At 35.2% G+C, this 27,954-nt stretch overlaps 1 protein-coding gene across 2 annotated transcripts in view; it reads right to left on the reverse strand.

Annotated features, from left to right (window-relative positions):
* DNAH5 (dynein axonemal heavy chain 5) overlaps positions 1 to 27,954 on the reverse strand; it is a 139,459-nt gene that overhangs the window by 48,849 nt on the left and 62,656 nt on the right. For both annotated transcript variants that reach the window (XM_062567994.1, XM_062567993.1), the window contains exons 36-52: positions 27,677 to 27,855; positions 26,416 to 26,603; positions 25,608 to 25,802; positions 24,514 to 24,648; positions 23,710 to 23,817; positions 21,256 to 21,409; positions 20,215 to 20,361; positions 18,220 to 18,461; positions 13,500 to 13,676; positions 12,271 to 12,475; positions 11,624 to 11,766; positions 11,128 to 11,262; positions 9,422 to 9,544; positions 8,157 to 8,370; positions 7,251 to 7,474; positions 5,571 to 5,760; positions 2,072 to 2,244 (exon numbers count right to left, since the gene is read on the reverse strand). In XM_062567994.1, coding sequence (XP_062423978.1) covers positions 2,072 to 2,244; positions 5,571 to 5,760; positions 7,251 to 7,474; positions 8,157 to 8,370; positions 9,422 to 9,544; positions 11,128 to 11,262; positions 11,624 to 11,766; positions 12,271 to 12,475; positions 13,500 to 13,676; positions 18,220 to 18,461; positions 20,215 to 20,361; positions 21,256 to 21,409; positions 23,710 to 23,817; positions 24,514 to 24,648; positions 25,608 to 25,802; positions 26,416 to 26,603; positions 27,677 to 27,855 — 2,932 coding nt within the window. The remainder of the gene's footprint in view (positions 1 to 2,071; positions 2,245 to 5,570; positions 5,761 to 7,250; positions 7,475 to 8,156; positions 8,371 to 9,421; positions 9,545 to 11,127; positions 11,263 to 11,623; positions 11,767 to 12,270; positions 12,476 to 13,499; positions 13,677 to 18,219; positions 18,462 to 20,214; positions 20,362 to 21,255; positions 21,410 to 23,709; positions 23,818 to 24,513; positions 24,649 to 25,607; positions 25,803 to 26,415; positions 26,604 to 27,676; positions 27,856 to 27,954) is intronic.

Here is a 27,954-nt window from a genome sequence, read left to right on the forward strand (position 1 = left end):
CTGGGCCTGTTTAGCCTGGGGAAGAGAAGACTGAGGGGGGATCTTATCAATGTGTAAAAGTACCTGAAGGGAGGGTGTCAAGAGGACGGGGCCAGACTCTTCTCAGTGGTGCCCAGTGACAGGACAAGGGGCAACAGGCACAGATTGGAACACAGGGAGTTACACCTGAATATGAGGAGGAATTTCTTCACTATGAGAGTGACAGAGCACTGGAATATGTTGCCCAGACAGGTTGTGGAGTCTCCTTCTCTGGACGCAATCCTGTCTAACATGCTCTAGGTGACGCTGCTTGAGCAGGGAGGTTGGACTATGAGGTTTGGACCTCCAAAGGTCCACCTCAACCATCCTGTGACTGCGTGATACTCCACACCCATCAGCTGCCTATGGGCAGATCCTTGTAGCACACAGATGAGCCTGCATTCATTTCTGGAACATCATGGAGCCTCTTGCCTCTCAAAGGCAAGATACCACCAAGCAGCTAGCTAGCAGCCAACCTCTGTTGCATAGTCACTGGTATGCAGTGTGGGCTTCTGTTCTCTTTATAATCTCAATTTCTCCCTCTGCTTTTGGACTTTTATCATGCTAATAAGTGCCACCTATTTACTTGCATTTAATAAACCTTTCCCAAAATTTCAGGCTATTAAAAACAGGCATGTTAATTTCCTGGGGGGGTAAAATTGTATACTTTAAATATTGAGTACAGTGCAATTGTTATTTTTCATAGCTAAATGTTTTAGAAGCAAAGATAAAATCCAGTGTAAGGATTTACCCTAAGCATACCTAGTTTTTAACCTGAGGAAGAAAAACAGTTTTGTAAAGCACCCTCAAAATACTGCTGATCATTTTAATTGTGGCTACAAGATCTTTTTCATGCAGAAGCACACAAACACAAATCAGAAGCTTTGTCCTCTGGTTACTATACACCCTCAGTGTTAATTCACGCAAGGGCTGTCAGCTTAGCTCAGATTAAGCACTATCTTCACTGTGCTTATCTAGCTTTCCCCTGGAATCTGCCTGAAGTCTAGCAAAGGCATAGAGCTCAGACCAACACAGCTGCAAATGCTACTTTCAAGAGTATGGGCTCATAGAAGTACTATTTATTCATTTTATCCAAGAGAAGGTTAAGATATCATTTCAGGAGCTACCCAGGGAGGAGACTCCTTAAGGTTGATGTCTTTTTAAGACTAGAAAAATAGGATTTTGGCAGGATTTTGCATTTATATAGATTTTGACAAGAAATAAACCAGAAATTCAGTAGTGAATATGAGGATGACTTAACAGTTTTCCATAGCAGATCATCATCCATTTTGCAGGGAAGACCTTAAAACAAGTGTCCAATTTTGTGAATCCACCATAAAATTTTGAAAACTGAAGGTACCATACGTTTTCTGACTACAGTGTAAATTGTTTACATATTTATTATACCATTTGTTAGGCTAGTACAGTGCAATATTCCATGACCTTTCTACAGTTCTTAATAATTTATGATAAGAAATAAAGATAACCTCACGGTGTCATTAGGAAAACCATTAGAAATAATGTTTTTTCAGTTTATCAAAGAAGCTTCTCCTACTAAGCTGAGTTATGCTAAGAATTACAGTCTACTCCACTCCATATTCAAAGGAACTTTAAAAGTAATAATCATTCTGCATATATACAAAAAAAATCTGAACTACATTTATTCCTACTCAGCTCTGCCTACGCTATCATCAGCAACCAATTATGTCCAAACCTGAGTTCCATTTCACTCATGCCAAAGAGAGGAAAGGGTCTCAGAAGAATTAATAATAAAAAGTCAGAATATTTAGGACCATGATCCTACTCATGGTTAAATGTAAAAGAATAGGCTCATTTAGTGAATTTTCAAAAAAAAATGAATTTTAATACCCGGTCAAAGAGTGAAAAACAGAATATTTGTTAAAAAAAAAGACTTGTCTCAATTTTAAAGGTAATGTAACTCAATTTGTGCATTCCTCCATTCAGACGTAAACATAAACAAATTCATATCTGGCCAGGAAAAAGGAAGAAAATAACAACAGCAATAATAAATGACAATCCAGTAAGACTCTACCTTGACTAAATGAATCATAGCATCTTCAAAGAAAACCATATCCATTCCAGTACCACGGACTTTCTTATTGTATACTTGTAAAAACATATTTAAACGATCCCGTAGCTGATGAAAGGAGTGAACTGGCTCATAGATTTTGGGCATATCTGAATCAGCTCCCTCTGATTTTTCACCTAGAACAAAAAACAAGTAATAAAACCTTAGCAGCTTAAATGACTGAAGAAGACACAATACAGTGATAAGTAAGAGACAGAAATTAAAAGTTTAATTAACCACTCAGAACTGGTTTTATTCATTATACATTACACTACATATTAGATGTAAACATTAGAGTGCAGCCTATATACCCTCTACAAGAAACATTAAATTCTTAAAAGCAAAACCGACAGAAATTAAGGAACCTGCTTTCTCTACTTCTGCTTGAGATTTGGAGAGTAAAAAAATGAAATCAGTTAACTTAGATGCTGGAAGCAAAAGCAGCTTCAGTAAGAGTAGCAGACAAGGAGGGTCAATAATACTGCAGTTAAAAAATGCATACGATAGCTTTTGTAAAAGGAAAAATATTTTAAATTAATGAAATCATTATAATAGTGAAAAAACGTTACTACTAAGGTGAATAATTGCCATGCTCAAAATGTATATGCACTGTAAGAGGGCATGTATTTGTTTCAGCAGGGGCTCTCAAAAACATAAGAAATTGTCAACTCTTCCCAAGTAAAAGGAGGAAGCAGGGCTGCTGTCTCATCTTTCCATGAACAGGCATTAATCATACTTAAAGGTGACATGACTTTCACTAGTAAAAACTGTTACTCACAGCAAGCAAATGAGAAAGCTATATTGGAAAAGTGCCAGCAAGCAGGCACCGCTTCTCTCCATCAACAAAATGATAGCTGAGCACCGTAGAACTAATATTTACATACATCTACCTTCACTGATTTCAACAGTTCCTGCTCCATATGCTGCAGGATATGTTCTTCCACTTAATATATATCAGTCATCAATAAGAACCCATTTTGCTAAGCCTCCCCTTAAGAGCCAAAAAATATATTCTTCAGAGTATTAAAAAAAAAAAAAAAAAAGCTGGAGGAAATTGAAACTAGTGAATTAAATATTTCCTTAACATTTAGTAATACATTAGAAGGTAGGGGAGAGGGTAGGGAAGGGAGGAATAAAGCAATTCACAGTTTCTATTTAGGGTGGTATCTGTGACTCTCTTCTCTGATTTTTTTCTCCATTTGCTTGTGGCAGACTTGATTTTTTGCTTTCACAGATTAGCCAAGGTCTAACAGCCTTGCAGCCTCCAAGATAAACGCGTATATATATTTTGCTAAATCTTGCAACATATGTTGCAAGAAAATTGCCTTTTACCACAGAAGAAAACCACTCAAAATAAATGGATAATTAATTCTAACGTAGGTATCCTCTGTATTGCCTGAGGTTATTGGAATTTCAGTGAAAATTTCTGAGAAGAATCAGTATCTCAGGATCCTTTCTTCAGCTGTATATTGCTTCTGTGTAAACAGTCCTTTTGATCAAGATCCAATCAAATTAACTGAGTTCTTATTTTAACCAACAAAAATACTGGTTACATAAAAAGACTATTCTAGGTGGAAATAAGTTTCTTAAAAGAAGAATGAGGCATTTAGACAACTACTGGTAAGAAACTAATAACATACAGCAGGGAGTTAAACTGTATGGAAGTTTTCACAATTTTCCACCATTTAATAGAATTATGTCATCGTGATCCTGTTCCTGCAGTTTTATTATTAACATTGAAAAACACCATAATCAAGTACTAAGCTTGAGAGAGGGCAGATATCTGAATTAGCAGCAGCTAATATAAGCAGCTAGTGTACAGCTGCTGTAATACATTATTTTGAACCCTTCTCTACTCCCTTGCTTCAGAATCACAAGTAGTAAATATCAATGCCAAAACTAACTGATAAAAAGCATCTTTGAACAGTTTGGGGATCTCAGGAATACTAACCATTTTTGTAAAGCTATGCTCTAAAAGCTGCTGTTCCAGCTCCTTTTTCTCAAGTCTCTGCTATCGAGGAGAAAATATGTTGCGACAGTACAAGCCAAAGAGACACAGGGCACAATTATCATTGTATCACTAGATTGAGCATAAAGTTATTTCAAATTGATACCGGGTGTATTTTGTTTATCCATTTAAGAACTCACAACTCCAGCTCCAGTTCCTGTTCTTATAAGTCATCATGATGCGGTAAGACTGTTTACCTTGAACGGACAATTGAAACAAAAGAACAGTTGTGATTCTTTGCACTCGGAGCCAAAGCAGGAAGGAGTTCTCAAGGCTCTGCCAAAATATTGAGAACCAAAAACACCCTTTCAGAACGGGCGTCTCTCACTCTGCAGATGCAGTTTCCTGCTAAAACGCCTATTACTAGGGAGGCACATTTAAATAGTCACCAGGAATCAAGTTATTTTTCAGAAATACATGCCTCTTACTGCACTTATTTTTCAGTTAAACAAAATTATTTCTAGTGTGGACTCAAATTTTCACATTAAAAGTTACTCTTTGCTTTTTTTATAAATATGTTGGCTTGCATTTCAGTCCTCTCTACATTGCCCCAGTTTAGTAAGTGATTTAAGGGCTCATCTGACAGCTTTCTCACACCAATCTGTTTTCCACGTCTGTTTGATTCCTTCCACTCAAAACATTTCCAACCCTTTACTCTCCTTTTGCCACAGCTTTCATACCTCTTCATTTGTCCAAAAGGTTTAAATGGCATTTGACAGCTCATGCCAACTTTTCATTACCTCTGTTATCCATCATTACAATGATAGGGACACAGATAATTAAATCCCAAATGGTTTAATAAGGATCTTCACTGAAAACCCAAACAACTGTCTTGTGTCCTTTTGCTTTGCTACAATTAAGAAATATTCCCAGGTTATACAGCCAGTTCAGGAACATAGCATTTTGATTTAAAGGCACAAGGATATCCTTATAAGCCCTGTGGATAATTCAAGAGGTTTTATTCTATTCAGGAACTTTTTCAATGATATTCATTCAACATAAATCGATATATCATGCATCTTTCCTAGAAGACTCTGGGTAAGTCCAGAGTCAGTACTCTTTTACCAGTTTTCTAAAGGATGGTAGCTGGAGTGCTAGCCTATGCCTGGTACTGCAGCCCCACCTCAATCGTTCATACCACCCTTCCTTCCTCATTTTAGAATAACGGGCTTCTGCCCGTCATTTGTCAGTTTTGTCAGTCTAGTACATTGATGGAAGTAGAAGCAAGGCTCTACTATTTAAAGACCTAGATATAAATAAGGATTTAAATCCCACAAATATAAAGGTGTGCCTCAGCCAGTGACTTCAACTCTGTTCAAAGTCATTGGGCAGGACAGCCATTCTTGAAGCATGGCCATATTATACCTCTGTAGGACATCCTTACATTAGCATCTATTTTATCATATCTTCATCCCTATTTTTGCTCTCTCCATGGTTATCAGAGTCTGTCATTACCAGTTCTTTCAGGTGCATCCCTTAAGAAGTCAACAAAGAATGCAGCAGGATCCAGTAAAGATTTTTTTTCTCCAAATTCCTCCTCAACAAGTTTTGCCAAAGCCATGTCAAACCAGTTTACATCTTCTGAGTTTGTGAAACGATCAGCAATAACACACTTACATTCATGCTTCCACAGTTTTATCAGTATCTATTAAAACAAAAAACATTTAAATCAGATTAGGTTTGCAACAAAACTATACCAATAAAATTCATGCTTTTAAAATATTTTAAAAATCATGTGAAGTGTGGAAAAGAAACAGTGGTATTTCTGTTTTTAGTCAGGAGAAATACACTGGATAGTCACTCTGGCCAATAGCACTTTAAATTTAAATTCGTTTAACTGTCCAAGAAGCCTTAATCTTGCATTCCACACTGTAGCATATTTACCTAATTAAGATTTATTTCTTCACTTCTAAGATCAGGTTCATATATGTAGTAACACATGTGGATGTACAGAGAAACCACTTATGCTACTGGTCACTCTAAAGGGAAGGTAGGTGAAAATAATATCATCATGGCATGAATAATTTCATGCCAAATACAGATATTCTGCCACTTCCACTTACATAGCCAAAGTTAGTTAAAGAAAAAATGTGAAAGTGCTCATATTATCCCTTCTCCAAATTCAGTACATCTTTAAAGTCCTTCCATTAGGTCAGAAACAGAGGAAAGGAAGCCCGCAATACTACCAGCACGGGTTTTAATCCTAGACAGGGTTACTACACAGTAGTAACTCCAAGTGCTCCTTGAAGACTTCTTGTCTGAGCCTGCAGTGCTCTGCAGAAATGAGGCACACCATGTGAATTCTCAGAAATAAGATGAAAATTTATTCTATAAGGGTTTGAACAATTGTTTGTTATACTTCAAAATTATTAATCGAGAATATATATATATATATATATCAAATCATCTTAGTGCTGTATAGTTTTTGTTTCAGAAATTAAAATCAATTCTAAAATTTAAATTGTAGATGTAGTAAGCATCAGGAGCTTACTCAACAACCAGGGAAGTACACTAAGCCTGAAGTGATTATATAACTCAAATGCATTACAAATTACCATATACAGCGCTTCCCAGCACTTCATGTTTCAGTGGTCAAAACACTAAGTGGCTTTTCCTTAAAATAATTAAAAGAGGAATGATGTATAAAGTATTGAGTTTTTCTTCATGAAAGGTGGATTACATACTATGACTTAGTTCCTTTTTCTTTCAAGCTATAAACCAGAAATCAGCTGTTAGACTATTATTAGGCTGTGACTCAAAGTTTTAAAAACTGGTTGGACATTTTTTAAACAAGGCATATACATTTTCTTTGGGCTAAATTAAATTTCACTGCTTCTCATAATTTTCCTTGCTCCCGGCTTTTTAATAAATTACCATTCATCAGTAATAACATCAGCAGATAAAAATCACTTTTCTGTCAAAAGATCTAGTTTGCATTAAAGTTATAAAACAAATTTCTCATTGCACTACGCACTGCAAAAGCTGAAAAAACATTGTGCTTTCCTCAAAAAAGCTTAAAGCCTTTTTCAGTCAAATAAGGATCATTTTCTAATGGGCATACTCAAATGCCCAAGTTAAATTCTTCATTCTTTTGCTATAGTAGTTATAACAAGGCCACCGATGTGCAAGACTTACATTTGGTTCATTGATCACTTCTGAGGTAGCTTTCAGCATTCCTTGCCAAATCCTTGAGAGATCCCGAAGGTTGAAGATGTAATGGAACTTGGCTGGCGTAGGTAACATTTTTATTTTTGTACTTTGCCATAGTCTGCGTGTCAGTGGCACTAGCTTGGCTACTGTTTTTCTCAAATCTTCTGAAAAGCCCCGCATTTTACAATAATGTCCTTCTCCAATTATACCTGGGAATAAGAAAACCACCAAATGAAAGATTTTCTAAGGCATGTTCATACAGTTTCAGGGTCTACAATCTCTTCTAGTATCTCTTCTATTTTTTAATTTAGTTTTTAATTTTTGAAAGGCCTTCCAATCATGTTATTCCAACTTTGATTCAACCGCACCTGCCTACCTACAGCTCTTCTGCCACTACCACACTAGGTATTTAACTCCTCCCCAATGGGCAGTCAAGAATGCTCTCAGTCTACCAAAGCAGCCACCAAAGCATTTGGAAAACGAACCACTCCTTAGCAAATGATGTGATCCTGTACTTGGTGAAAGCCTCAACATCAGTCATTTCGTGAAAGCTGCCTCCCCAGTAGCAGCTTAGCCCTTAGCAGCTCTCCAGCACTGCCAGCAAAACTAGAACTGCCTTCATGCCACCCTTCATAGCTCTCAGCATACCAGTAGATGCAGATAAGTAAATATGTCCAAAAAATTACTGAAGTGAAGACTGATCAATCAGATCAATCAAAAATGATTGATGTATTTGCAAGTGGGAAGTGATTACTGTAAGGGAATGTACTGGCAGGCAAATTAGAGGAGGATTAAGTCCCAGTTTTAATCACAACACATAAATAGAAGGATAAAGAAAAATCAACCACTATTTTCAGAAAAGGGATGAATACAAAGTTAATTTCCCTTTACCAAAAATTTTGTCAACGGAAGAATTGGAAGGTAAAGTACAGTTGATCACAGAAAATTGTCTCTTGAGTCTCTGTGGAATATCATTGCGGCCTCCCCCAGGGTGAATCATGGCAGCCAAAAACTGGATGTCCACAATGTTGGTAAATTCACCAGGCTTTTCCAGATTATACAGTCCATTCTGTTCCATTAGCTGTCTAACTATCTCATTGGTGACCTGTAAAATAACCAAGTAGTATTTAACAGAATAATATACACATAACTAGAAGAAATGCAAAACACACATATGTATTTGAAAGATCTAGTATACAGTATTTTATGTTTTTTGTTTTAGGAGAAAAATTTTCTGTCAGAAATAAGCATAGCTGACTGTCCTTTTCCTTTGGTAATATCTATGGGACAAAACTCTGGGGGGAAGAGAGGAATCCCTAGCTTAGAATTAAGCCTTCATACCTCAGTTCAATCTTACCATAATGCTGTACAAATCCCAATCCTGTTGTATGGGAAATACTTTTCTCTCCTAACAAAAAATTTCCAGTTTATTCAGAACATGCCCAGAACTGACATATCCTCCAAGTTGCATCTGCTACCAAATATATTGATGAAATATCTGTATGTAACAATCACATTGTTTTTCATGTTGCAAATGTAGGATTATTTTGACACAAAAGAATGACAAATTTCTTAGCCGTAAGTGCTCAGCTTTTCTGTTTGACCCAAGCAGTTGAAAACATCTAATAAACTGCGCATTCTAAGAGTATACTTATCTAGAAATTTGAACCTTCTTTTCCTTTCCAATGCAATATAGTCTTGTGAACCATCACGCCAAAGTAGATAATGACTCTCTCAATTTTTTTCTAATGCAGAAAAGTCAGTTCTCACCTCTCTAAAAATTTGCAATTTTTTTAATTGTTGCCTACATAGTTTGCTATCACAAAATTTGCACATTTACCAAAAGATTTTTTTGTTTTTCTTTTCAAGTACAAAAATAAAAAAATAACAAGTGCTAGTAAAAAACATCGTTAAAATTCTACAGATGTGTTTTTGAGGAGTACCCTAAATGCTTTTTTAGTCAGTGTACTTATTTTAATTAAGCTCACTACGATATAAAACTAGATGAGCTCTTTAAAAAGACTGTTTGAAAAGTAAGCTCTACATATTTAATTTACCCCCTACTGCCTGACTGAGAGGAAAAGCCAGTTTTACTATACAAAAAGGAAAGAAATAAAATATCTTTTGCCTCCTTTTTTTCTCTTTTACAAACTAACCTGGTCTCCCCATTCATTTATTGTAGGCATATTCACATCATCAATGAAGACTGTCATTTTTTTGCCTGCAGGTGGACCATATGTTGTGCCCATGCGCTTGTCCACATAACTTTCTATTGTACGCTGTTAAAAGCAATTATCAGCAAAATTACAATGATTAGTTACAAAAGTTATCCCTCCATTCATACACAATTCAATCATTTAAACATATCAAATAAGAAATATATAATAAAGCTTTGTTACACAGACTTTTACTAAGAATCTTTTAGATAACACCCCTGCTTGGAGATGATTGCATGAGATCAACTAAAATGTCTGAAATCTTGAGCTATACAATATTAAGTTGGTATTAGATATACCACAGACCCAATGTAGACAGACAATCATGCCCCACAATTTTAGAATTTTGAAACCTCTCAAGCTTTTATCTTTGTTTTTGTATTTATCAGCAAAATTGCAGATTACTTGCAGTAACAGATTAAAAAAAAAAGACTACCTCTCTTCTTTGTAGGTTTTTCTTTTGTGAGTTTTTTTGTTGATCTTCTTAGTTTTAGTATAGTACTTTATCATGCAACTAACATGTTTGCTTGACATTAATATTTAAACTTAAGAATTAACCAAGCTTAATTTTTACATGTACAAAAGCTAAATTGGACTGCAAGACAGCATCTCACTTTCTGCGATATTATTGAGAAATTTAAAGTGTATTTAAAGTGTATCATCTGCATATACATTTACATTTTGCTCATTTCCTTTATAATCCATGTAGCTGAAATTACGATTGCATCCACATGGGAGTTAAAGACAGGAGTGCTCATTTTTAGGCGAAGGTGGAGGGAAAAGGAGAGAGAAGGGAGGAGAATGGGACTGGGGAGGAGAGGGAGGGAGGAGAAGGTGGGAGCTACTGACATTAGCTTTTGTTTATATAGCCCAGTCAATAGAGGGAAAAACATAAAGGAAGATTAGACCAAAGTTACGTGCACGGATACCAGACACATTAATAGTTTCTATAATGCTATTTATTCAAATTATAGATGGTGCATCATGTTTATGGGCAGCATTTCTGACTACAGCACTTCTGATTACAGTACAGATACAGTGCTTAGGCCTGGTGTATATCAAGCCATATTAAAAATCGTTCTCATACATAACACCAGCAGCTTTAAAGATTCTTGAAATAATTGAAAGTGGCTCAGTGGAAATTTGGACAGGCAGTACAGTTCAAAATTTAAATATTCATGATTCTATTTAAAGTAGCCGCATGTGTTACTTTTTAATGTGTAATTTGGTTAATTATACATTGCAGACAGCACACATTTTATGACAGACTGTTGTGGGTAGCACTTATTTTACACATGGGTTTTAGTGAAATCTGAGGGAATTCATTGACAGCTCTACCCAGTTAGTGAGAACTGATACATTTGAGATAAAAAGATTAAGTATGATGAATCAAATAATATCCATGGGTAATAGTCACAGAATAACTCAATAAATACTAAAGGACTTGAAACAGACATGGTTTCATAAGTCTTATAAACCGTATGTTAGGATGCTTAGTCCATTAGAGCCAGTGCTTTTTTGCTTTTTCTACATTCATTTGCAATTAAGTAAACCCCTTCCAGTCGCAAGCTTCTAGCAGATTCCTGGTACATCCATTAATCTCTGAATCCAGTCATGCTGTATTAGAAAGTGAATAATTACTGTACCTGGAAAATTAATGGGGTAGTTGCAGATGAAAAATTCAAACTCTTAGCCATGTGGATTTCAGGGTTGTATTTTGACATAAAGCCTTTGATGATAACCGTTTTTGCAGTTCCTTGCTCACCAATTAGTAGGACTGCCTAGACAAAGCCAACATCAAAATAAAATTACACGTGAGAGCTGTGTATATTGCCAAAGCCTCACCAATCCCATTTATCTTTCAAGGAGATATGAACCTAAAAAAGTTATGTAAAATGAACTCTCAACAAGAGAGGGGAGAGGGCACAAAAAGCTGGAAGCAAGGAGTATTTGGGAGTTCAAAGTATATTTACATTAATATTGTTGCTGGAGTCACCATTATAGTTTTACAGCATAAAAATTCAGTTCTTTCTTTTCAGTAGAAGCTCTTTCTTTTCAGTGATGTCATATTTTACTTCTAATTCAATAATTTGATCATGCATTTACTTAGCATAATTCTTATGTGAAATATAGAAGAAGTACCTTGCCCTGTTTTGCAATCGTTTCAATAAGGAAATCTGTTCTCACATTGTCAACATTTGGCACAAGAATGGAGCCATACTCTGGAGTGCTGCTGCTAGGATATACATACTCTTCAACTCGTGTATTCCAGTGCATCCATTTGCCTAATAAGGGAGAAAAGAACTTAATGTTTTCTAAATACAAGGCATCTTCATGTGTCTTATTCTCCATCAAGCCGACTTAACTGTCAGATCCTCTGTCTCATTCGTAAGAATCCCACTCTATAAATTCAGACCAAGATTATCTAAGAGGCTTACTCCTCTTATTCCCCTGAGAAAACCAGTATGGCCCATTGTCCCTGATGCTTCCCAAAACCATGACAAGAGCAAGAATTTATGGCTTGTCTATTTTTGTTCATTGGACAACTCCTAGACACAAAGTCCATGTTGCTTTCTGTAGCCATTTATCCAGGTTATGATTTCTCAGAAGAAACAGGCAAAAGCTTTATCCAAAATCAACAGTAAGGTGAAATTGTGAAACAGAACCTGCCAGTGGACACAAGAGGAGGTAAGCTACGCAAAGCTGCTTTTGTACTAGTTCTTTAAAAGACACACAATTTTAAAATAACTTCTAAATTTTACCATACAGCACCCAGATGAGTTACTAACCATCAGATGCCACGTAATAATCAAACATGGTATCTTCACTGCCTTCGGGAATACAGGGAAGATCAAGCTTTCTTGTTGCATGATTTCGAAGCCAGTGCTCCATCTTGCATCTGTCTTCCAGTTCTAGTATTGCTCCCACACTCCACATAAGAGAGAAGATGTAGAGCCTTTCCAAGTAATTTGGAGTCAATTCCCCTCCTTGCTCCTGAAGTATTAAATTCGGTTTTTACTTTCAATACCCCAATATTAATAGGGAAAATTCTATTTGATAATCACCAGTGACTTTGCGTAAAAAGTTTTTAGTTTAAATTTACTGTAGTCTTAGTTGATGTCAAGTCTGACATTCTTGCCCATCATTGAACAACCAAAACTGAATGCACACATATTAATTTGTTTTCAGTTGACATTGTTTAAGCCAAATTCAGGCAACAATTCCCCATGGAAAGAATAAAATAGTGCAGAAAGTTAAGCTCACAGAATAGGCAGCAATGAACTCCAGACAAGCTGAGAACAAAGCTCAGCTCAGCTAAGTGCTGAGATGATATTTCTTACTGAGATGTGTTTCTTATTTGTCTGGGGGGAGGGAGGGTTTCTCATGTGTTTAATCTCTATTCCCTTTGATGGACAGTAGTAACGATTATAGTTGAGCAGGCAGAAAGTCAAGATGAAAGCACCAGTGCAGAAGGAAACTGCTACTTGGGAAAGTGAATCAACATGGCATCTACTTCATTATCTATTATAAAATAGCACGTAAGAAACAATGATGACGTTAAGTCCTTTGCATATCTTTGATTTTGATCCAGTAAGTAAGGAAGAACAGCAACGTTTTTGAATGTGTTCTCTGAAGAATAGACTGAATCAGTATTAAGTAGACCACAGAATACAGAAAGCTACCCTGAAAATGTCACTTTTAATCGTCCATTACAGCATTAATCAGTTTAAATTCCATCTTATAACCTAATAACAATGCCTCAAATAAAAAAGAAGAAAATGGAAGGAAAACTGCTGTCTGATGTATGCCACATGTCAGTTCTTGCCACCAAAACAAAATGTGAAAGAGGACATATCCTACTATTATTTTCTAAAGAAAAAGAAGGTATTTCCCACTAACTTGAATCTTCTTTTATATTCCAAGACATCAAAAAATCCTCTCTCTTCTCTATGTACCTTTGTAACTTACAATTAGTTTAATTAGATTAAATAAATATAAAAAATATGCACTGTTTTACCTTGGGTGGGATAAGACCTTGGAGCATATTAATGCTCTGCATGACCACAAAGGCTTCCAGCATCTCAGTCTTGTATTGCAGAGACTGAATACTGAAGCGATACAAGTCTGGGAACGAAGACGTGTACAACTGACGCAGAACTTCAGCTTCTTGGATGGAACGCTTTTTCAAAAATCCCTGTTAAAAAGCATGGTGAGAAAATAAGTTTAATTGCCAATACAAGCCTCAATAAATTCAGCTCTGTTAATTCAAGCCGCTTGGCAAGCATGGATAATTGATTTCTTATTTAGGGGCTTAGAAGATCAAACTCTTTACCTAGATATGGATAATGCCCATTGTAGGTTAAGCATAGATATTGAAGAACAAAAGCATTCAAAGTTTTCAGCAGCACAAAAATATTCTTTAAAATAATACATTTAATCATGGCAGCTGTTTAAAGGTTTACATCAACTCTGCAAAGAAAGGATATCATAAGAATTGAACACAGGTTTGATTTATTCTGCAAAATGTCAATGTTTGGACTGGACACAGTCCTGAGCAACCTGCTGAAGTCAATCCTGCTTTGAACAGGGAGAGTTGGGAAGGTGTGATCAGGTGATCACCAGAGGTCTCTTCTGAACTGAAATATTCTGTAATTCTGTGGAAAGCTTTTTCCACACCATCTTCATGGTCTTTGAAACTTAAACTTGTAGTGTCCAAAGCAAACAGACTCCTGGGATGATTATATATATGTAGATATATGAAAAAGCTCCCTAGAAAAGTGTACATGGAAAACAAAGTGCTAAAGATTAAATGGCAGAACTACTTAAGAACTTCACCAATAGAAAATATTTGAATAAATAGATAAGCTGATAAAATCTTGCTGTTTATCAGGAGCCTGATGAATAATGGATCAAGTATCTTTGATAACTTCCCTTGCAAAAGCTGTTTAAGAAGCGTGTTAGACAGGAATATCAATCTTATGAAAAGTATCAGATCTTTCTCAATGAATTTTAAATTTGTTTATGACTTGATATGGTATCCCAATAAGCTACTATATTCAGGTATTTATAAATTGTAATGACAGAAGAGACAAATATATACGGTATATTCCTGAGCTAGTCTTATAAGCTTCCAATTATTTTTCAAAATTCTTCTGAATTATCAACCAAAACTATATTTCCTTCAGTACTTTAGGATTAGGAAATAGAGAAAGAAAATTCCATTTAATTCTGCTATGAAAATAAGTAAATCCACTAGTGAGCAATGCAAGATTAATATCTGTTCTGACCTGCTGGAATATATAGTTTATTACACTATAGAACAGACTTAAAGGGAGAGGTACTGAAAAAGCCATGAAGATATTTATTTTATGAATTAATAAAAGAAAAAAGCCATTGGCTCAAATGATAAGTTGCTATGTTGGAAAGGAGGGAAGGCGGAAGGGTTGTTTGATGGCTGAAATGAACTTAATTAGTTTTAAGGCATCCCAGAGTGAAAAGCAATGTTTCATGTTTTACTTTTCACTGTTGTAGCCACCACAGATTTAAACCTGAGATCATTATGGATAAAGTGAAACTACTTTTGTGCAACACTTATTTCAACACATCTAAATTTAATTGCCATTTCACTCCGAAGTAACAGGATGAATTGTGTCTTATAAAGCAAAACAAAACCCTTATTTTCTTTGTTTTTTTTTTTTTTTTGTTGTTGTTGTTGTCTTTTCAGCTGAATCTACAGCTTGATTTAAACTGAAACATTCAACAAGTCGTTATCTGCAAACAGGGAGAGAATAGCAATGCAAGAATGCAGAGAGTTGACAGTCTAACATCAATAGGTTCTATGCAGTGTTGTAAGTACAGAAAATAATAACTTAAATGTAATTTCTCAGGACCGTCTGACCTAGATGCATAATATATACTTACATTTTCCAAATATCCTTATTAACAACAACAGAAAAAAAGTAAAGCCTTTGTGTGGACTGCGTGTATCTGCCTTGGTAAATGTACAATAACGGCCAAATGATTAGGAAACTTATTAAAACTTATTTTTTTTTCAGGGAGAATGTATGCATTTTGGACTTCTCAAAGAAACTTATCAAATGAATTAGTGATGATTCTTGAGTGTTGCTAAGTAGCTGTGATTAAAGAGCAAGTTCTATATTATTTAATATCATGATAAAAGGGAAAAGCTCTAGGCAATACTAAAGAAATATAGTGACACTTTAGCAAAGCAGGAACATAAAGAGCAGAAAAATATTGTTTTCATAACTACAGAGGAAGACATATTCCACAGAAACATGAACATTTCTGGAAATATTATTAATATATATATATATATTTATAATATATATTATAAATAATTTGCTCTTAATTAAACATTGAAAAGTAATGTGAAAATTTGTCTCAGGAACTAATTCACAATTCATCTGACATGGAAACCGTAGAATCTATCCTCTGACTACAGAGTATTCAGTCAAGCCACACCTGCACGAGGCTAATGAACCAGACTTGATCAAAACCACAGATTCACCAACTGAATAGCTGGATTATGACATAAATATTGGTTTTTGATCTACTTTGGCTGAGAAATATCCATGTGTAGTATCAACGCCACTACACATAAACAGTGGGCCCACTTGGCATGTGAAAGACCCATATATGCTATATTCCTTTCAGAAAACCACTATATACTGAGAATTTATTTGCAAGTAGCTTGCTTGGGTATGTTATTAGAGAATTTTAGTGAGGAATCAGATGTGTTGTAGTTGGTAGATTATCTTCCAGTATGTTTCAGCCTATTTCAGTAGATTTGCAAACTTGTTCTTGCTGCATTTGAATCAGCTAAGCAGCCACATTAAAAATAAATAATAGTAATAAAAATGGCAGTACACGCTCTTTCTCTGGAGTCCACTCTGCACTGAGAGATATGCTCTCCAATCTGCTAAGGATAATTGCTCAAGGCAGTGTCAGACCATGCCCTGTGGCATGCCAACTTTTCCTGAAATACCAAAATATCAGGCATTTATGGACAAGGAATTTGTTTAAAAACAAGCAAACTAAAAAGACTTCCAAGCTTAAGAAATTTTAGTATTAAGATAAGTAAATAAGTAAAAGTACAAGAGACTTCCTTAATTATTAACGCTTGAAAATTAGTATGAAGCCAACTATATTTTCATCTAGTTAGTTAAGCAAACCTCTGTCAAAATAAGCTTTAAATCACATTTTAACACATATTCTATGTGGATTGGAAAATGAAACGAATGAATGAGACAGTAAAACATTTATTTTAAAAGTGATAGCACATCAGTTAATGTGATACTTTCTAGAAAACAGGACAATAAAATCCAGTCTGTAAACTCATAGGAAGCCCTGAAGATCTGGGTTTTTTGTGTCTGCACACAAGTGGTAATTATGATACAATGGACTTGACAATGTTTTAATTTCAGAAACGGGAAGACTAAATTATTTCAAGCTTAAAATTAAAGTTTAAGGCTCAAATAAAGGAATGTTAATTTGGAACAATACAGATAACACAGGTATATTACCTGAGTTTTCAAGAGAACCTAATAAAGTATTTCCCCCCATGACCAAGGGAATCAGAATCTTAGACACAAAAAGGGTTTTATTTTTGATATTTATGAGACATTCCATATTTTGTTGGCAATGTTTTGCTTTGATGAAATAACATCAATAAGAGTGACTAGACAAAACCAAAATAAAGAGAAATTTATATTTATTTTAATTTAAATAAAGAAATAAAAAGTTTTAATCCTGAGGGGACTAATTCCAGGATAAATTTCTAAGGCATTATAAGACTTAAGAAAGAAAAGAAATACAGACTTAATTAGAAACCAACTATTTTCTTACTGGTATTTTGTCCCCTATTTTCTTAGAAGGGAAAAAAATGTAGTTAAATGCTGAAAGCTTTATCAGAAGATATTATTAGAGAAAGTTAGATTCTTGGGAGCTCTTGTACTTCATTTTAGCCATTACATTTACTACACAAAAAGAGTTGTACTATGCCCAAGTTTTTAAATGTATCATTACCAGCACTCAATCAAGATATGGATTTATTTTTGTTGGTTTTTGGCCTCATGGATGATGAAGTCTGCAAGAAAAAACTAACTTTATAAATTACTTTGAAATTTAAATCTGTTATATGCTGCTTTTCCCTCCAAAATACACTGTTTCTTACACCAGTCTATGAACAGAGAGAAAAAGTAACCTCTGTTTGCTTCTAGAAAGACTAACGGGCAACTTACCACAGAAGAACATCAATTTAAAAATTACACTCCTTGATGTTTCATTGACTTTATTTCTGTTTTTAAATCCTAGCTACAGTAAAGTTTGTGAAACATCAAGAACTCCTTTATTTTCTTGAGGTTTGCTAGATTTCTGAATTCACCTACTTATTCTTTCTTCCTTGGTCTGAAGCTGCATTAACAGCTTCACATATTGCTATATTGAGAGCTAAGTCATTCTTCCACTGTCAAAAATTCCTTGAATTACAAATTTGTCTAAAAGTGAAATATCCAAGCTTTTAAGAGTGTAATGTGTTGACTATCCTTCTAGAAGATTACATTATTCAATACTGAGCTCTAAGTTTATACTGTGTAAAAGCTACTTCATAGTTACAGCCACAAAATTTGGGTTCTAAAGTAACAGAAATGAAGTGCTGAAGATAACTGATTAAAAAAATCAATACATAAACAAACAAAATAATCACTTAGCTATTGTACCTCAAGAATAGGGCTCCAGGTGAGAACTGATGAACTCATGAATACCATCCCATTCCTTGAGACTGTTGCTGGAGAAGCATTATCAATATTATGAGGTTCAAAGACTATTTTACAATTTGGTGCCATAGGTATACGATCTCCATTTGCTAGTGTTAGAGTTCTGTTATCATCCAGGACAGAATTAAGGTTCTCAATCCAAATAGCATCAACAGGACCATCAAGAACTATCCAGATGTGGTCACCTACAATCCAAAAAAATCAGATTAGAAGGCCTATAAAATAAGTTTTAGTTTCTTTAAATGACAAGTTTCTTCTCTCTTCAACCACATTTTGAACTAATTCTGAATTCATGCTCACAGCTAGAGTCTCAGCTTTTAATACAATTACCATTTCCATCACTCAATTTCAATTAAGTACTTCATTTTGTCACCTTATCACAATAATTATCCATAGCTCAGAACGTAAAATGTCATCAGCGTAAGTCATCAGTTTGTAATAATCTGAAGCAGTTTTATGAATTCAGTCTTCAACTCAATAATAATTTAGTTTTTTCCATCTTACATAAAGCAACATTAAAAAAGATAGGAAATATTGGTCTATTTAAAATCACCATTCATCTCTTTCTAAAGCATTTGAGCCAATATACTAAGATTAAATGAAAGGAACACTTGAAAAGCAGTCTCTCAGATAGCATACTCACTTTCACAAATGAAAGAGGTCCATTAGGAACAGATTCTTATTGTTTATTCCCCTGTTTATAAACCTGATCCAGCTTTCTTTGAAGTCTTCCCAGCACTTTCCATTTATTACTGGATATGCATCCTAATGCCTGCCTTTGCCTCCTAAGAGGGAACAGCTTTAAATTTATCCAATAGCCACAACCTAGCTAAGTCTTGCTGGCACATCACAGCCTAGCTATCCCTTCAGTCAGGGATGGCCCCATTCTCACCTGTGAGCTACTGTCAGAGAGGGTCCTTGCTCTCCAGGCCTAGGTGGCTTCTTTTGTTGTTAAGCATGAACCAAGAAAGGTTCGGGTTGAGAAACCTTCTCATGTCTACCAGCCAAATACTTTTACATTTGGAGATTTTTCATAGCTACAATTCAGGCACCTCTGGTAGGAGGTGGTCTGGAGTTCTCTCCATGAAAATGTATTAAAGTGTTGCAAGAAGAGCATCTGACTGAGAGCACCATGTGAGGGTGCTAATTTGCATTTCCCATTGGTGGAGAAACGAAAGTCAACAGCTAATGATATGCTACATTCTCAAGGGTGCTACAATTCTACATTTAAAACAAAGTGAACAAAAATTGAATTAAAAAGTATTTTCTATTTTCAGATATCTGTATTCCTGAAGACTAAAAATTATTGTCTAAAAATTGACTGTGCAACAAATGTCAAAATTTTCTTTTTTTCTTTCTTCCCCTTTCATTCCCCCCACCTTTTTTTTAAATTTTAGGCCTCAAGGCCTAATAAAAAGGCCACATACTGATCTTCAGATAAAACTATCACGGTTTTTCCTTTAATTAATATAGCAGTTTAAGAATATGCCTGGGTCATTTTAGGCAGAAACTGGTTGCCTAAACAGGAGTACCTTGTGCTATAATACACATAGGGCTCACAGCTATGCAGATATGACATAACTTTTAGAGGAGATTCACATCCTTCTGGAACAGCACCTGGAGACAAGGTGGAATGCCAAATAGGACCAAAAGTTATATCATATACCAGCACTGGGGGAATTGATTCTTACCTTTTGCTTGTCTTCCATGCAAGAGTCTATCATTTCAAAGAGAAGGACGAACAAACTCAGTAAAACAGTATGTGCTACACTTCAGTTTGAACACTAAGCATTTAGAACAGACTTGCTAAACACAATAGACTAAAGTCCTTTCAGCTATATTCCAGTATTTCCATGTTTTTTTAATAAAAAAAGAAATTGTGTTTGAGAGATGCCCTGTAGTTTCTTTTGTTTTGAGGGGACTTGTTTTTTGTTATACCTTTCTTGGCTCTTAAAGTTTTTCTCCAGAGTGTTGAAAATATTCCATCCGTCCAATCATTCGTTGCCACATCAAGACGACCAAACATTTGCGATGCAGTTATAGCTTTAGGGTTCATTCTCATTTCACGATGTGGCTGTCCACAGTCTATGAAGTTAGATCACCAGTCAGTTTCTGTAATTCTGCTTAGTAGTCAGAGTGTTTCAACAAATTCAAAAACATTAAACCAAATGTGTAGTTTAACCCCCATTTGCTGTTATGAGAAATCATGTGTTTACTTGGAAAATTCATCTCTTTCTATGCATCAGCATTTGTTAATTGAGTCATCAAGGTTTAAAGTAGAACAGAGTTCTGAAAGTTGTGAAACAATTTGCATTTCAGGGGCTCATCAAGAACAGAAGAGCAGCAAGATGAAATTTATTCAAGGTTTAGTTTAATACCGTGAAGGCTTATTGTACAACAGAGTCTTAAAATCTCATGTTCTTGTTTAGAAGTGTGGATGACAAAAAGCCACGTTTTTACAGTATTCAGGCAGAATACAAAATATATTGTACAATTTTGTCACTGCCTAACCAGGAACAATTTCCTTACAGCAACAATAGCAGAAACAGTTATTTCATACTGCAGATAAAGACCTTGTCTTGTGAATTATGTTCAAAAAGGCCTAAGTACTTATGATGAGGGATGCTCTCAGTATTACTTTAGATGAACTTATGAAGTGCTTTAACCATTTGCCCCCGCTGCCTACCCAGACTCAACACCTTTTTCTCAGTATTTCTAGGATAAAAATTTTTGATGCAATTACCAGAACATGGAAAATAGGGTAAGTATTATACAGGCCCTCTCTCTGAGGCACTAAATATCTGACATTTTAGATTCTTTTATAATGGAAAAGCTTCTAAAAGATACTATCATAACAGCATTTAGCATCACAATACACCAAAATTCATTCTTCTAGTCTTTGCAGCAAAGTAATTGCTGCTTTCTGTAAAGAAACACAGCAGAATTCTGTAACATTTTACAATACAAATGCTCACATACCTGTCATGGATTTCATCAAAGTGTGGATGCAAACAGTTTTTCCTGCACCACTAGGCCCTAAGGTCATCAATCCATGCCTTACTCTCTGGGTTTCAAAAAGCTGGATGACTTTCAGTTTCCAAGGAGGATGACAAACAAGGCCAGCTTCCTCCACCTATGGAGAGTGACAGAAGTCCAGACCAGCACTACTTTTGTGCATGAGATATTTTGATATTTCAGTCTAAATCTGTCTTTAGCAAAAGACTACACTCTTAGTAAAAGCTTTTGTGTATATTAGAAAACTATTCGGAAAAATAAAGGTTATTTTCAATTCATATTTGTATTTAGGCTAATAAACTAAGACAAACAACCATTTTTTCCTCTCACTCTCATTTCAAGTGTTAGAATCTCATTTTAAGTACAAGCCAAGAATTTTAAAAATACTCTTGCTAGCAATTTCTTTCATAGCTAGAGTTTTTAATTACCTCTGAGAACAGTTGGCTTTTGTTATTATTATTATTATTATTATGACATGTTTCTGATGATAAAGTTCCTTAAATGCCTGCAATAGTTCTTCTAGAAACCATTTTGTTAAGTATTTCTCAGTATACAGACAAACCTTTGAATAACTTAATACCTTCCTTCTCAGAAGAGGCCTGGTATTTTAAAATCAAGTACTACAAGATCTTCTCCTGCTTTTCACTAGTAACTGGCTTAATAAAGCTGTCTCACCATAACGATATTGTTATTGCTGGTGAAAGTGACTCGGCTGGAAGTGAACAGATGTATTCAGCTAGTAGAGAAATGCTAGAACTATTTCTTCAGCATTTGGAGCATACTACATGTATGATTGAGTCTAAAGATTTTCTAAAAACTCAAGATCATGTTAGGAAAGTGAAACTCTCAAAAGAATTCCATTTTGAAAAAAATGCACAAACGTTACCCATAAAAAGAGAGCTAGCCTTTTACTGATAAAAATAAAACTTAAGTTTGATAATTAGAATCATATCACTAGAATCATAGAGTGTATATATTTTAGGAAACTATATTCACTAAATTTTTTGACTTAATGTTCGTGCCATGATGACCCTATGAAATTGCCTCTCGGAAATCAACAGCTAATTTTTGAAACCATATATCATAAACTAAATATATATACAATTATATATTGTTCTTTTGTGACATCAGACATTAAAAAGAACCTGTTTCTGCACGTAGGTTAGCAACTTGCCATATTACTCATATATCATACCTCTAGTCAGCTCAACTTACTCATCCCACTCTACAATGAAGCCAAGAATGCAAGACAGCACAAAAAAAATCATCAACAGCAACCTTCAGATGCATGTTGCCACCAGCTCTTCATCACAAAGAGGAACACTTTTGAAGCAATGGACTTTGCAGAGTCCAGTAAAGATATCAGATGCAACATAAAAAAAATAATCAAAGTAGCCTAAGCATTTTAAGTCTTCAATAATGCTGCAACATGGGTTCACATTACACCGTACTTAAAGACAAGCGATAAAAGGCTTAATACTTTGTTCCTAAAAGAGTTCAGACTTTCCATGGCTGGCTTCACAGATAACCAACAGTAGAGTTATGTTATGAAACAAAGACTTCTTTTAATTTGCTAGGAAATAACACTTTAAAATATGATATTCAGGTTCTGTATAGTTTCTCCTAATGGAAGCTTAATTTACACAAGTCCTTTTTTTTTCTTTTTTTTTTAATAAAAAACTTCAAGTGTATAAATTACAGAAAGCAATACAGTTTTATACATATTAGCTAATGATTCAAGTCTTCCTTGCTAGGGAAGTCATAAATACAAGTAAATGGAAAAGCCACGTAGTCAAAATTCTTCTACTATTTTTACTATATTCATGTTGATACTTTTCAAGCTTTTTATTTCTCTGTTCAACTATTACTTCTCTGTTTAACTATTATTTCCCTGTTTAACTATTAGATAACTTTCTGAGGAATTATTGAGAACTGGAGGAAAAAAATGGAGAAAAGTCTAAAATAGAGCTGATCATTTGAATGTATACATACTTCATTAACCCTCTATATCCCATTTATGTTCTTAAGTAAGCCCTATTGAAATTGTCCAAGAGATCCAGTGAGAAATGAAATAGAGGAAATGATGTGTTAGGAAAACCTTTTTCAAAATCATGTCTTGTTAGTTTTTATACAATTATTAAATCCTGGATCAGGAAGGCAAAGGTATATACACGCATTCTTCAAATTAGTCACCACAAGTGATCCACTGGGAAGCCACAAGCCACCACCAGCAGCAGTTCAGGGACATCCTTGAGAATAAGGCTAATAAAAACATACCAATGGTAGCAACTTATGGCAAGACATATTTTTCCTCTAAATAGCAAATATACCAGCTGGATAGATAAGATATAAATTATTTTCCTAGATTTCTCATCTTGCTGGTTATGACACAGCAGTACAGATCAAGAGAGTCATTACCTGTCTGTCAATGGCAGCTTCTAGTTCAGGATAGCCTACTTTATCAAGCTGGATGCCTGGAAATAGATCTTCAATTAGACTCAGAAATAAGGGTTCATCTTCATCAATCTAGTGGGGAAAAATAGACAAGTAACGTACTATTCATAAGTATTTCATTGCTAAAATCTCCTGTAGTAAATTCAGTCTGTATATTGGTGGTTTATTTTCAACAAACTTGATTATTGGAAGCATTACATGATCTCCTTTTGCTGAATTCTGCTAGAATGTTCAATGCCTGTAAAGTTAACATAGCTTGTTCCTGATGTTTTTAGAGATTTATTTAGGCTTATAAGAGTTAAAGACTTTCTTTTAATGTGATAGGATGAAGTTTTGTTTTATTTTATTTATTTATTTATTTAAGGTGCATAAAAGAAAATAAAGGAAAGGAAGTATCACAGTAGTAGAAGAGGTTTTGTTAGCTATTGAAGACCTATGAGATGGTACTCATTACTAGAAATAACGATGTATTATTTTAAAAGTGTGTCAAAATACTGCAAGCAGAAAACGTTAGGTCAAAAATTCTAAAGACATCATTACACAGACTTCTACTTAGTCACTTACTTCTATAGGCAGCAGGAGAAATATATTAAAAAAATCTGAACAGAAAAGGCCATCAGGAGAATGAAATCAATTTCAAACCAATTTCTGTGTAAAGGACACATCCAATCTTCTGCAGATCTTCTTAGCAGATTTAAATCGTGTTTCCAAAAAAGCATGTTGCCCCAAAGTATAGTTGAATAATTTTATCAGGTGCTTGGAACTTACCAGTTTAGACAAGTTCATGTCTCTTAGCACACGCATGACTATGGTAGATTCAGTATCTGTAGGATTTGCTCTTTTTGCTGCTCCTAACGTACGCAATACCGACAATATATTCCGCAAGCCAAAATCATAATGCACCTAGGCACCATGCAATGTTGGAAAGAAAAGAAATTCCCCTAGTTAATAGGGATCAAACAATTCATATTTATCATTCAAGGTATGGATATGTATGAGTATGGTACATGTGGCACACATCTCCTAACACCCAGTAACCAGCCTTTGGCTATATAACCAGGGGCAACTTAGTTCACCACCACTGCTACCATTTATTAAACTTTAAGGTGCAACAGAAACAATAAATGTAGTAAGTTTAGATTCAAGTCTCTGAGCCAAGATGAAGTTCTCAAGGACTATCAAGAAATGAGCTATTAGGAAATCAGCTATTTTGAATCCACTGGGCACTTTGGAAACTAACTTTATCTGAGAAACACCTGAACAAGCATAGGCTGCCCAAACCAAATGCCTCTTGATTTACTCTATAGGGAAAAGTAATACATAAGCCCTTTATTTGCGTTAGTCATCACCACTCATTGCAGATAAATTTTAATAATAACAGAAACAATAAATGTAGTAAGTTTAGATTCAAGTCTCTGAGCCAAGATGAAGTTCTCAAGGACTATCAAGAAATGAGCTATTAGGAAATCAGCTATTTTGAATCCACTGGGCACTTTGGAAACTAACTTTATCTGAGAAACACCTGAACAAGCATAGGCTGCCCAAACCAAATGCCTCTTGATTTACTCTATAGGGAAAAGTAATACATAAGCCCTTTATTTGCGTTAGTCATCACCACTCATTGCAGATAAATTTTAATAATAAGCAGTGTTTTAAATGACACTTCCATTCTTGTACACAGAATATCTAGGAGGAACTAATCCTCCAGGACAGCAGACAGCTGCACTGCTGAATTACAAGTGTTATTTAGTTTACTTGGTGAACAGGAACTTGCCCCTTTTTCTCCACGTAGACATTAATAACTTGTGTTGCCATATACGGCACTTCTGTAAGATAACCTTTCCCCAAATGAAAATAATCACCTGTTTTGAGAGTTGTTCTTCACACAACTTGTAGAGTGTGAAGAATTTTCTTGCCAATACAACATTAGCAATGAAACCACAACTCGCCAATTTGACACGAATTATGATTTGGCGATCAGGAACCATCATAGCCACCGAACGGAAGTTGATCTTCAAGTTTTCAGGAAGTTCTTGCCGTCCAGCATATCCTGGATTCTGGAGAGAAGAACGAATTTGGAAACTGACTCCACTTTGCACAGAAAATCAGCAACAGAACATATAATCTGGTGCAGTTAAAAGTACCTCTTACTTTAAATTACACATAAAAATGAATTGCTAGGCATATTTACCATCATATTTCTACAGTAATTTCTGCAGTATTTTAGTAATTTTTACATCAAAGAGGCATAAAAAATGTTATTACTTGAACAGTCCAGATCTACATTTCATTTGTCTTAACAAAACACTACCTCTACTGGCTACTTCTACTTAAATGTATTCATTTTTCTGTACTTGCAGCAAAAAGTGTACTTTGAGAAGTAGAATATATATTTTAGTACACAAAAGGAATCTGACATTGAGATAACAACTTGCCTTGCAGGACTGGTTGCTAGAGTAAACTGGGTTATTTATTAATTGCAGACACTTGATGTCACTGAAAGACCCTGTAAATTATCTTTGTAATCATGTTCACTTCTCATATTGTCAATGAGTTCTGCACGTTAGGTGAATTCAGAGCTAGTTAGTACTTTTAATATACTCTAGAAATTGTTAGAAATGATTGTTATACAATCATCGTTGGTATACCATATACCTCTTGAGTACTTACCATAGTAAGAAAGATGCCAAATTCAGGGTTCATTTCCACATTATCTCCATCAGTAAAAATAAAACTTTTTTTACGTTCCTTCTTACATGTCAACACAATTGCAATTTGCTGTGCAGCTACTGATAGTACTGGTAAATCAATACGATTGAACTCATCAAAGCAACCCCAGGAGCCAGACTGAGCAAGACCTTCAAAGAGAAAAATAATAAAGCATTTGATCATTATATTGTTAGCCCTTTTTTAGTGCAATTCATCAGCCAAAAATCATATTCATCTGCCTCAAGAAATAAATGTTCCTTTTGGCAAAATGGGAAAAGGACAAGGAGAGGAGTTTAATTCTTTTTCAAACAAGAATGTACCAAAGTGTTCCAAAAGCCCTCAGGCTTGCTGTCTAGGTCACTACAGCCCTAGATCTCTGCTCCTTCATTCAGTATTTTGGATGATTTTCCTGTTTCTCTCTTACCCCTAAAAATCCCTGCTTTAAACCTTCACAAAAGAATTCAAGCAAAGCCCCTGCCCTATTATTTATTTAGTTCCATAAGAAAATCCAGAAATAACTTAAGTCTATGAAATTAGTTGTCAACAGCTTATTTCACAGATTAACATGAACAGTAAAATTGCTTCCACCTGGAAAAAGGTGAGGGATCCAGTCCTTCTCAGATTTTTTTTTTTTTTTGGGGGGGGGGCGGCTGAGGGTGGGGGGGAGGGGACAGGAGGGCAAGGAGGAAGAAATCACAGTTTGCACTTACTCGTAACAATATAAGCCCTTAGAAGCTAAATAGCAAAGGATTACCACTTGTTCTTTAATTTCACATTTGCCATCATTAACAAGTATCAATTTCTAGTGCATAATTGTCATCTCCATGTAAATATTGTGCCAATTGATGTTTTTAAACAGATATACCACCTTTCACGCACCTCTTTCAAACAACAAAAATTTTGATGTTTGTAAGAAAATACAGAAACCATATCCAATGCATTCCACCAGATCAAGAAAAAACTCACAGCTTTTTCATTTCATATTGACAGTCCTCCTTGATTAATTTAAGGGTATCAATACAGCCCTGTAAATTGTCTTATACTTTTTATGCTTTTTTACTCCTTGGAAACAGTGTTGCACTGGTATTTTATATTTTGACAAGATATTAATTAATTGCATTCATTAAAAGGCTGAAAAACAGCTGCTGCTGCTGCTGTGTTTATCTTGTTTTACAAAGATATTCTCAGAGTCTTTGTAACTTTCACATAAGCTGCATCTTACCTTTGAAGATCCTCCCGAGTCCTCGGAAATCCATCTGATCTGAACAGTTGAAGACCACTACATATTTTCCAAGACACCGTCCCATGTCTTTGACAGTTTCTGTTTTTCCTGTTCCTGCAGGTCCTGTAGGAGCTCCACCCATGTTCATGCCTAAAGCTTGAGCCAAAGTGATGTAACATCTGAAAGGTAAGAGGCTACCATGACTTAGTGGACCACAGTATGCAGTTTTCTGTGTATGCCTGATGTTCTTACTGAATATTATTTGACATGAGGAAGGC

This window comes from Rhea pennata, chromosome 2, assembly GCF_028389875.1.
Source record: "Rhea pennata isolate bPtePen1 chromosome 2, bPtePen1.pri, whole genome shotgun sequence".
Classification (NCBI taxonomy): Eukaryota; Metazoa; Chordata; class Aves; order Rheiformes; family Rheidae; genus Rhea; species Rhea pennata.